This window comes from Haplochromis burtoni, unplaced genomic scaffold (genome assembly GCF_018398535.1).
Source record: "Haplochromis burtoni strain Fernald_Lab_line unplaced genomic scaffold, NCSU_Asbu1 Contig_169, whole genome shotgun sequence".
Taxonomy (NCBI): domain Eukaryota; kingdom Metazoa; phylum Chordata; class Actinopteri; order Cichliformes; family Cichlidae; genus Haplochromis; species Haplochromis burtoni.
In genome coordinates this window covers 988,615-1,000,835 of record NW_024582530.1, presented here as the reverse complement: position 1 = coordinate 1,000,835, position 12,221 = coordinate 988,615, and the positions used below count along the sequence as shown (strand labels likewise).

The 12,221-nt window shown below is 40.7% G+C and overlaps 1 protein-coding gene across 1 annotated transcript in view; it reads right to left on the bottom strand.

Annotated features, from left to right (window-relative positions):
- carmil2 (capping protein regulator and myosin 1 linker 2) overlaps positions 1-12,221 on the bottom strand; it is a 60,447-nt gene that overhangs the window by 6,777 nt on the left and 41,449 nt on the right. The window contains exons 33-40 of the mRNA XM_005933525.3: positions 6,180-7,044; positions 5,552-5,656; positions 4,285-4,321; positions 3,604-3,672; positions 2,025-2,275; positions 846-978; positions 621-710; positions 10-111 (exon numbers count right to left, since the gene is read on the bottom strand). Of these exons, the coding sequence (XP_005933587.2) occupies positions 10-111; positions 621-710; positions 846-978; positions 2,025-2,275; positions 3,604-3,672; positions 4,285-4,321; positions 5,552-5,656; positions 6,180-7,044 (1,652 nt within the window). The remainder of the gene's footprint in view (positions 1-9; positions 112-620; positions 711-845; positions 979-2,024; positions 2,276-3,603; positions 3,673-4,284; positions 4,322-5,551; positions 5,657-6,179; positions 7,045-12,221) is intronic.

Sequence of the window (12,221 nt, the reverse complement as noted above, 5' to 3'; positions counted from 1 at the left end):
TATGAAGACCTCTCTGTACTTCTCCACTGGATGGATCTTCAGTGCAGGATGGCAGATCACTTCTGTTGCCTCGGAAACGGATGGGTGACCTCTGTAACACTGCCTTCAGCTCTGAAAAAGAAGGGTATGAGGTTTAATAAAGAGTCAATCATCAATTATCCCTTTCTCCAGGAAAGTTGTGGGAGAATACCACACTTAACCTCACGGTGACGAATGGATGAAACATTTTACTCAAAGCCTCACGCAAACCATCACACATTGATACACGGACTCTTTTCTAAGCCTGTCTGACAATCACACACACACTCTGGATACATCAGGGCAACTCACGGTTCAGTATCTCTGACATGCGGACTGGAGGAGCCGGACACTGAAACTCTAAATGTCAGGCCCACATCAAACAAGACGCACAAAGTAACATCAGCCTGAGAGGCTACGATGAATTGTGTCTCTGGCCATGAACACTCACTGGGGGTGATAAACTGAAAGTTGTTGACTTTCTCTAATAATCTTTATTTTAATCACACTTTTCTGAATATTTTTCATTTAACCAGTTGTGGGATTTGCTGTTGCTAGCATTATTTTTCACAGTTTCATCAAACACTGGTGCAAAGCCTCACCTTGTGTCATGGCAAAGGCATCCTCATGGACAGACACAGCTCTACGCTGCGGAGGAGGCTTCATGTGTTGACGTGGCTTAGGAAGACTCTCTGAAAATACACACAATCATTTATTTACACTGACTTGGATTCCAGAGCTGGTTTCTCTTTAAAACGCATCGAAAGTTGTATCAGAACCACCACAATTTTGGTTAAATTTCTTTTAATAAGACAGGAAAGACACACCCTCTGTCACTGATTGTGCTTTTTCAGCGCGATCCTGTGTACTGGGACTTCTCCAGAGAGGTGGGACTGAAGGAAGCTCCTTTCTAGAGGACACGTTCGATGTTCCACCCTGGAAACCGTCCTCGCTTCCATTCTAGGAACGTAATCACCAGATGTTCATTGACACAATTTTGTCTCTGTACGCCACCATTGATTTGAAATCAGCGAATCAGTCAAGAAGGTTTAATTCAAGGGTTTAACAAAAGCACTGCATCAACAGCTATTTTTAAATGCAGTCCTTCATTTTCAGAATGTCAAATATGATCAGACAAAAAGGTGTTTTTCCTCTTAACAGAACAACATGAATGTGAATCATCACCTAGACGCAGCTATCAAAGTGAAAACTCCTGTACTGGTTCTAAACGGGCTAGTTCCTTACAAAACGAAAGAAAGCATAGTTCAGTTAGTTCTGAAAGCACAAAATATTGTTTAAACGTTCTTTTTCAAATTTCAGTTTTCCTTTCTTTTTCTATTGACTAAAGTGTTTTTAGTTATAGGGGTGAGCGATATTTTGAATATACTCGATGTATTGTGAGTTTTCCACACACTATGATTAAAATGGCTACCAGAAAATATGGCAACTGTGGGAGTTTCAGATGAGCGAGAGAATGACACTTGCTGTAGTTTGGATTTCACAAGGAGGATGTCGAACAAAATGCAGTAATTTGCAAAACCTGCCATAAAACTTTGGTAAAAGCAGTACCACGACTTTATTTCACCAGCTGAAAAGTCATCCACTGCATAAAGAAGAGTGTTTTAAACTCTGCATGTCAGCCTCTCCCCACACACCAAAGAAAACCTTAAATGAACCAGCTGTGACACCTGCGACTGTTCTTGGTCACTCGTTTTTAGAGTCACTGTCTAGGCTTATGTTTCTGTAATTTGAGGTCATCACATTAATGACCCCCTGACTGAATTGTCAGTTTGAATGAGTATACCAGTTCAACCATATACCACTATATGGTTGACAATAACATTTGTTTTGGGGGGTTATTTAAACATCGTGATGTCTATAGTGATATTTTCTCATATCGCCCAGCCCTACTTAGTTACCTAATATATAATCAAACAATAATAGCTTTGTATACAGTCTCACCTTCTGAATGATCTTATTGCCAACAATAAAATGAAATATACTACCTGTCTTGTAGTCTCCTCTGGCCTGCCATCATGTTTTCCTCCTTCCAGCAGCTCCACTGGGCTGCTGGAAGGAGGAGCAGAAGAGGGACGAGCTCCTCCTGCAGCAGCCAGGGTGGAGAGAGGAGGTCTGGCTGAGATGGCAGGTTTGGGTGGCAGGGGGCCAATAGGACGCTCTGGGAGGGCGGGCTTTGGAGGAAGGAGAGGATCTGGTTGAACGGGTTGCAGAGATCTGATCGGATGCCTGGGATCAGCTGGGAAGCAGGGTGAAAGGGACATTGCAAGTGTTCCCAGTTAGTGCCCATAGTTTGGACAGATGTTTAAAAGGATGTAGATTATACACAGAAAGCATGGCATACTAGTACAGAACTTCCTGTGTTCTCATATCACAGGCCTAGATACATCAGACTGGTTACACTACAGAAACAAGTTTATGATGTCACTCAATGTCCAGTGTCCCATGTCCACCAAAACTAAAACCTCCAAAGACTAAACTTTGCTGTTTACATATAGTACATTACAACGTGATATCCAGACTATGTTCAACTTTATTATAAAGCATTATAAAGTTGTTCTTTTAAATACATATGATGCTGAGGCTGGGTGTGGTCTGTGGCTCCGCAGACAGAGCTGACAATGATTGTTTAATCCTGCCTCTATTATTTCAGTAGCACGCCGGCACCTTGGAGGGGAGGTACGAGCTGACGCTGGGATGGGTAGCGGGACAGCTGGAACCACATGACAGTCTGAAAAAACAAACTGTGTAAACAAGTTCACTCTGTAAATAAGGACACTTGAGCCACATCGTTTGTGCACATCCCTAACCCTAACCCTAGCACGTGCTGGGTCCCTGTAACAGCTGAAGAGTGTTACAGTGGCACCCAACATCCCAACATATGATGTTAGACCCATAGCCCGTGCAGCAGATGCACGTCCTGGCTCAAATGCACCAGGAGCAGGCAGCCGCACAGCGTGAGCAGCTGACTCATGTACAGAGTTCTGGTAAGATGCCAAGGGGGTACACGGCAGGCTATGGTGGACTCGGGCTACACGCAGACCTCAGTCCACCAAAACCTGGCTCGGCCGGGAGTGTTGTTGGAGGCAATATTCATAGAGGTCAGATGTGTGCATGGGGACATAGACTGCTAGAAATGAGAAACAGTGGCAAATGCATAAAGTTACGGCTGCAGTTATCTTCCACCCAACACATCCCTTAATTCTGGGACAGAATTCCCTGTGCAAGCGGATATTGCTTCCAGTGGATTATGCAGCTCGACATCCTGAAGCAGTGCTGCTGCACACCTTTTCTGCAAAGGGTGTGGCACAGGCACAAATTCACCTCATTGGTTGTGCATGTCTGACTGTGCTGGGGTCCTGTAACAGCTGACAAGTGTTACAGATCCATATTTCAATTTTTTACAAAACACGTGAAAACTGATCGATCATCACTGACTTCTTCATGCTGGTGCATTGTCCCACACAGCAATACCGTGGTTTGTTTGTTTTTTGCTGAACTGGCTCTGCCAAGCTATAGATTGAGATTATAATTTATATGTAGACATGAGCAAGGAAATATTGATACCTGATGAAGTGGACATAGTCCTGGGCTTCATGTATGTGGGAGGTGGTTCAGGTTTGTCAAGAATAGCACCTGAGGGACAGTGACAGGACAGTAGAAGACAGTGAATATTACGAATAATATGTGAATCCTACAGCTTATCACACAGCTCTAGATGGCAGATCTTGAAACAAGGATTAGTAGTGATGACTCAAACAAAATAAGAAGAGTGATGGAAAAAAAACAATATTTATAAAACTATATGAAACACATAGACTCAAATGTTCTGTTAAAGAATTAAACTAAATTTGATTTATAACCATGTACACTAAAAAGGTTGGAAGACAGTGTGTTACTTAATCAGAATAGTTCAATTTGAGTTCAATTCAATTTTATTTATATAGCGCCAAATCACACCAACAGTTGTTTCAAGGCGCTTTGTATTGTAAGGTAGACCTTACAATAATACATACAGAGGAAAACCCAACAATTATATGACCCCCTGTGAGCAAGCACTTCGGCTACAGTGGGAGGGAAAGTGGATGGTAAGTTATAAATGACAAATGGATTGGCCTTTACGTAGTGAACTTAAAGGGCATTACACTGCACACAACACTGAGTTGCACACTGACAACCACACACACAAACACACTTATACACAACATATATTTTTTATGATAGAGATATTTATGCAAAAACACTTACCATCAGAGTTGGCCTTTCTCAGCTCTTCATCTTTATTCTGTAAAAGAGGAATTAGTCTTATTTTTGTCTTATGTATTTTCGTGTAGCCAGATCTTGCTTGAAAAGGAGATTTGAATTTCAAGGCCCTCCTGGTTAAATGAAGGTTAAATAAATAAATAAAAAAGATAAATATGAGGTAGTTGGGATTTTACTATTCACTTTTGTTTTCTCTTCCAACCATTTTTGTCTATTTTGCTGGTTTGGTTTGGGTCATTCCAATAAAAGCAGTGACAACTTGAAAAAGTTGAAACCTGTTTTTCATTGTAGTAACTTTCTTGTACTCTTTAAAACAAAGTTATAATTTAACGTCATACTATGAAAACTGACCAAGTTACTGGTTTTCAAAGTGCACAGGTATGGGCTGCAATTTGGTGCTTTTTGCTCTATATTTTCCAGCATTTTTGAACCAGATTATCCACATAAACATATTAGGGCAGAAGAACACAGGTCACCTACTAATCAGAAGGTCCCCATCTGCTCCAGTCTACATGCCAAATATCCTTGGGCAAGATACTAACCCCGGTTGCTCTCTGATGCATCCATCAGAGTGTAAGTGTGTGCGAATGTTAGAAAGCGCACAGGAAAAAGTGCTTGTGGTGTAAATGAGACAAGCTGTGTAAAGCACTTTGGGTGTTCAGATAGAGTAGGAAAGCATTTTCTCAGTGTCAGTGTGAAAACTGCCATTACTGCTGCTTTCTATTCCCATTAATAGCACTAGCCTACTACAGAGGAGTGGAAATGTCTGTTAAGTTAAAGGTAATTTTAGATCTACATATTTCTTTGAATCATATACTATTTAATTACAAAACTACTGGGACACTGCCTGGCTGCCTGGTAGGATGGTGACAATACTCAGTCAGCCTGTTATGGCTCAGGGGTAAAAACTGTGAAGTTTCCACACTCATCTGTAACGTACGTTTAATGAGAGTAGACTCAATAAATATGGAAAAATTGAGATATGTGGTTTTTCTTAAGACATTCCAACCTATCATCCATTTTCTTAATCAATCACTCATTAAATGGGAAAAATAATTCAATGAGACTGAATCACTTTTGTTTTCTGGCAAACTTTCAAAATGGGATGTGGGAGAATGTGTGAGGAGTGTGCTTCTCACAATTTAAAAAGATAAAAAATAAAAGAGGTGCGATAGTCCTGCATATAAAATATTTAAGGCAAACAATGTTCAGATTAATATGTTTACACACACATGCGCACTCCCCCATTTACCTGGCTCATCTTGGTTTCAGCAGGTGGAGTTTTGGCCACGCCCATTCTGTGCAACATCACCTGAAGCTTCTGCTCAAAACTAGATGTGCTCTCCGAAGCATGTTTCTGAAAGACAGTACAGAAACACTTAGAACAATAACTGTTCCCTCACACACACACAGGCACTGGCTTGGCTTGGTACCGTTGGTATTATTTGAAAACTGTCAATATAAAGATTGAGAGTAGAGTAGATGTTTTATGAGAATGGGCATGAAGCCCTACTAGAATTTTACTAATAGTATCACTGTGTTAACACACGAGCACAGCAAAGACGCGACTGTGTTGTTGTACTGGTCATATCCAGGCGACGAAAGTGATAACGTGGTAAATTTATCATAGCAACAGGTAGACCTTTGAGGAAGCGTTTACTCTGTATCAACAACAAATAGCATCATTTACAATATAAAATGGGAGCAGGTCAAAGAACAGGGAAAGGTTCTACCTTAATATGTTAAGATTAGACTTAAAACAAGAGAAATTCAAAATAAAGGCTTGTCTCTGACATTAGCTTTTTAGAAACCTTGGTTCCCATCGAGATTCATCTCATAATTTACTGTTATTATGATGTTACAGGTATCACAAGACTGACCTTAGTGGGTGTATCCTTGTCATCAGTCTCTAATCCCGTCAACAGTATGAGACTTTGGCTCTTTCCCTCTCTCAGTGCCCTCTTGGTCACTTTTAGTCTCCTCTCTCCATATGGAGTCCCTACCAGCTGCTTGTCCTGCTCAGTCAGAGTGCGAGTGACCACAGGACTGGGCATGCGAGCTGGCAAGACAGGAGCTGCCTCTTCCTCCAGATTGGAAAGTACAGTAGTCGTGAGATCAGGGCTTGTTGTGATGGTGGGATACAAGGGAGTGGTCTCACTGGGTGGCATCATCATGGTTAACGTCTGGGCAGGCGATCTCTTTTCCCGCACATCGCCTGCAAGATGTTGGCTGGTGGCGGAGATTCCTTCTGTGGTGGTGGCATCATTAGAAATGTTAGCATCCTCCACTGACCTTGCCCCTCTCTCCTTCTCTCTCTCCTTGTCCCTCTCCCTCTCCCTCTCCCTTTCTTTGGCCTCACGGAGGGGTCGAATGAGGTCTGCAATGGAGGTCCTTTTGACCTTCACCCCTTCTCCTCCTCCTCCCTCTCCCCCACTTGCCTTGGTGGCTCGGGCAACTCGAGCCCTCTTGAAGGCGAAGAAGTCACCAAACTTTTTCTTGATATTTTTGGTGGGAAGTGTGGTGGTGGTGGTGACGGAAGAAAAGGTGGATGGAATGGAGGTAGAGAGGGGTGGAACATCAGTGGATGTGAAGGACATGTCAGTGGATGCATAGGGTGAAGTGAGAGTGGTGGTAGAGGAGGTGATAATGTCAGACGTAGAGGACAAGGGGGTTGAGACTGAGGGGGTGGAGCTTGACTCTGGGGGAGTGGCTTGGGCAGGGTTTGACTCCTCCCACTGGCCTTTTCTGCAGCAGGAAAACAGCAGAAAGAGCAACAGACAAGAAGAGACATTCAGTACTACAACTACTGGTACAGGACCAAAGACATGCTGAGCTCAGGCACACAGCTAACATGCATGCAAACATCACACAGGGCAAAAACAGCTCCGACAGATTGACAAAAAGCCTGGAAGCTACGCCTGGACTTCCATCTAATATGCTTAAAATTTGCTTCACCCGTTGGTTAAATAAATACATATATTAGTCCAATCATGGCTCTGGTCCTGAGTGGATATGAGCCCGGTCAGGTCTATGTAGTTTTGTCTTTACTTCGGGAGAGTTAGCTTAGTATAGAGAAAATGAAGGATGCTAACACCAAAGGGAAAGACATTTGTTTGAAGTTCACACCTGCTACACCAACATAACATGTTGTTGTCAACACAGCAACAGAGCTGTTCTGACCTGGTGCTGCTAATGCTCAACGAAAGGGTTGCAGAAGCCTGGGTTTGAGTCCATCCCAGATCATGCCCTCCACATTATTCCACGTTGCTCTCTTCCTACTTTCCTGTCTGCTGTGTAAAAGCTAAAAATGCTACAAACTGCTGTTCTGACATGGCAATTCTGGTGTAATGGCTCTTATATGGTCTTAATTCAACCAGCTGATTCTTACATTTACTGGAAGAGTCGATTTTTTTCAATCACGGATGTTTAAATTAAGCCTGAGTAATAATTAACATGTAAATCGCACACACGGAGTGGTCAGGAATCAGGCTGGGTCAATCTGTTTTACTGGTGTTCAAAATGCTCTAGTGAGAGTACTGACAGAGATTTGCATAGGTGTGAATGTGAGTGCGAATGGTTGTCTGTCTCTAAGTGTTAGGCCTGCGACAGACTGGCGACCTGTCCAGCGTGTGCCCTGCCTTTCGCCCTATGGTAGCGGGGATAGGCTCCAGCCCCCCTGTTACCCTGATAAGGATAAGCAAAAGAATGTGGATGGATATAATATATTGTATTATTACATTTAATTGAGTCTGTTTCTGTAACCACATAATTTCCTTAGGGATTAATAAAGTATTCTGATCCTAATGTGACACAAAATAAAATCTTGCATGTGTACAAGTTGATTCAGCTGCCAGAGCTTTAACAGCATGTCACAGTCTCCTTCAGTGAATAGAGCTGCCTCAGGTGTTACCATGTTTAAGAGGCAAGTTTGGATTTGAGGATATTTAGAGAATTGCATCCTGACTTAAGACCAGAATGGGCTCTAGTTACTAGAGGAACATATCGGTAGACCCCATATACATTGAGGTCCAAAACACTTGTAGGCAGTCTATGATGGTATACCCTAAAGACATATCTCCATTTGAAGGGAAGACTGGAGTGGGGGGTGAGATCATCATTGTCCCCGCTTTCATAAGGATTCCCACGGTACAAAATTAGTAAGATAAGGCTGACTTGCACAGCAGAGTACAGTACAGAAATGATTATGTTTTGTTTTAATTGGCTTTGTTTAGCCAGTTTTATTTCACTCAATTAAGTGTGGATGAGTTGCTGTCCAACATTTAGTCCATATTCTCATCTCCACACTTTCTCGCTGCCTCCTCTCCTCTTCGTTATAGCCAACATTAGCAAAGTTTCCACTGACACCCTGTTGGCCAACAGCATTAGAGGCAGTCGGTGTTAACCTGGGGCCCAACTGATCCACACTGGTGCAGTGGTAAGCACCATTGTTTCAGCAAGAAGGTCCCTTGTCTGAATCTCCTGATCTCTGGAGCTTGTCTGTATGGCACTAACCAGTAAATCTAAATTGTCTGTGGGTAGATAAAGTGTAGCACCATATGGCTATGATTAAATATACCTGGGCACCTTGAATAGTCCGTATATTACCAAAGCACAAACCTGTAGTCATGACATCACATTTAACAGCTGTGAAGAACACAGCCTCATTACAACCACTTCAGCAAATGGACGCTGAAAGAAATGTCAGCTGTCTGTGAACAGTAATTAAAAACACTAACACTAAAAAAAGAATCTGGTATGAAGAATTTAAAGGTTATTGACCAGCAGTCAGTGGATGGCTGAAGAAAGAGCACCACCATCCCTGTATACGGATGGGGGACTCGCCCTTTACATAACCTGTCCTGCCATTGCCCCACACCAGTTATATTAAAAAACAAAGACAGTGAAATACACTTGAAAGCCCCGGATGTCATGATCTGAGTTGATTGTGTTGTTTTCTTTCCAAAACTCCATCTCCTTCATCATACTCCATCATCTCCTTAGAGACTGTGTCTGCTCCCAGACCACCAAAACAAACCAAAAATTAGCAAAAAACATTAAACATTCCATTATCACAAAGGAAGAACAATATTATCAACAACTGCACCAAAAAGTAAAACAGTGAAATGTGGATTATTAAACATTATGTTTCTGTCTTGAATAAATAATGGATCAACACACCGATTTACTCTGCCTTACAGAAACCTGGTTAAAGCAGGATGATTATGTTAATTTAAATGAATCCACACCCCCGGGTCATTCTAACCATCAGAAACCTCGAAGCACAGGCTGAGGGGCGGTGAGAAACTCTCTGAATATAACAGAGTTTCCTTCACTCCAGCTTATTAACCAACCAAAGACCCAGAAAGTTTTATTTCATTTAAAAGACCAACGCTTAGCCTTATCAACCCTAGCTGGATAACCTAAAACTGGAAAACTTATTTGCTGTTAACTATCGTCCACCTGGTCCTTACTCAGAGTCAGTGGGTCTATCTGATCTCTTAGACTTTTTATTTCATTTAGTGCTCATCTATAAAATAATTATTGTGGGGGATTTTAATACCATGTAGATGTAAAAATGACAGCCTCAACACAACATTTAATCTATTATTAGACTTAATTTGATTCTCTCAAAATGTAAAATAAACCCACCCACCACTTTAATCACAATCTAGATCTTGTTCTGACATATGGTATTGAAACAGAACATTTAAAAATATTCCCTGAAAACCATCTTTTGAGCTTTTGAGCCAAGCATACCCTTAAACCTAACCTTATCTGGTAATGCCGGATGGTTGCCCTCCCTGAGCCTGGGTCTGCTGGAGGTTCCTTCCTGTTGAGAGGGAGTTTTTCCTTCCCGCAAGTACTTGCTCTTAGGGGGTCGTCCGATTACTGGGGTTTCTCTTTATTATTCTAGGGTCTTTACTTTACAATACAAAGCGCCTTGAGGCCACTGTTATTAGGATTTGGTGCTTTAGAAATCAAAGTGAACTGAACTGATTTGTTTTCCTTGCCTTCTTAGTGTTCCTTTGTGTCAAGTTTCTGAGAATATGTTTAGAAAGTTACTTCCTGTTTTACTTTGTTAGGTCACATATTTCTCTTTGCACCTGCCAGTTACACGAGTTTCATTTCACAAAAATATATCTGAATAAGATCTGATACAATCCTCATGACTGGGTTAAGTCATGTCATCAAAAGTATGGATGTTGGATGAAATGTGCTCAACTAGGGATCAAAATGGTCCAAGGGAGAGATGCCTGTCATTGAATTCTAATCACGTGTGCTTACACTATGACTTCGTCATTACTGCCCATAGTGTTCGTATGGGAGTCAGATGAATATTTTCTGTGTTACAACATTGTAATTATATGTCATCTCTGTAGTAGAACAAAATCTCTACTGAGTCAGGTTTGAGATTATCAACGGATGAAAAATAAACAGCCATAGTTCCCTGTCTTGGGATTCAAAGGGAGTTTTTTCCTCTTTTCTCTTTTCTCACAGGTTGTACTCACACTTATTGTCTCTAGAATTTAAATACCAATGATCTAATCAAAACAATTGCAAAAGACATAGTTTGATGATATTGTGAAGTGGAGGGGATCATGGAAGGTATAGTCCTGAAAACAGCTTTAAAAACATTCAACTTTGTGATGTTATGACAATACTGTGTGCAGTGGGTGCCTAGTGTGAGTAATAAGGAAAAAAAACAACGTTGGCAGCATTAGTCCAAGCTCAAGGAGCAGCACTTCATGCAGACTAAAGAGCTGTTAGGGTGCAGCTTATAACATTTATAGGGTCACTGATCATCTGTACCTGTAAGCCAGCTATATGACTTAGGAATATATTACCTAAAATGTCAATATAGAGAATTTAAAGATTTGGAGAATTTATATTTTTGAAATTCAGTTTACAGTCTGTTTAATACTAATTTTCTTGTTAAAATTTGCTGACTGAATAAACAACACAATAAGGAAAACTGTCATAAATCTAATAACCTCAGGTTGTCATAATAACCTTTATTTAATCTCCTCCTTATCCTTTCATTCAGCTCCAGAAAACTGTGTGTACACCTCAGTCATCACATGTGGTGTCTGGTATTCATGTACAAATATTGTGTGTGTATATGCATGGTTGTATGTTTGTATCTGACTCAGGTCAATGTATTTATTTGTGTATTTAATTATATATAAGGAAGCCCATAGGCTTCCACAGTAGTGGTTGCTAGTCTTCCTGGGGTCCAAGTCATCAAGTATAATCTAATAAAACATTACACAATAAAGCAGATGCAAAGATGTCCACACGATTTGGCTCTTACATCCACAGTAAGGTTTTACAATTGTAAAAATATCAGCATGCAAATATCAAAATAATAATAATATCAATAACATTGAGGCACAATACAGACGAATCAAAAACAGGTCACAGCATTGCCCTCTTACAATATTTACAATAATTCAAAACTGTGTAAATGGACTTTTAATTTTTTTTATTACGAATAGTAGCTAGTTCTCTAATTGCATAAAGTAGTTTGTTACACTTAAAAGATGATCTAAATTTGAAACAGAGAGTTTCAAAAAATTAGTTTTGGCTCGAGGAATAACTACATTTTTTCTTAAAAATCTTGTAGCATAATTGCGTATTTCATCTGGTTGACTTTCTTTGATCTCTACTCATTTATCCTGATCATCATCATCATAACTCCAGTTGAGCACTGCATTTTGGTAATAGCCAAATTAACTATATTAATTTTTCAGCAATAGTAAATTTCAACTACTTGACAGTATACGATATACTGCGATATACTGCTGAAAATTAAGTAGTTCAATTTTAAATTCAAGTTAATAATTGGTGAAGAGTAATGCATTCCTTGTGCATGTGTGTGTGTGTGTGTGTGTGTGTGTGTGTGTGTGTGTGTGTGTGTGTGT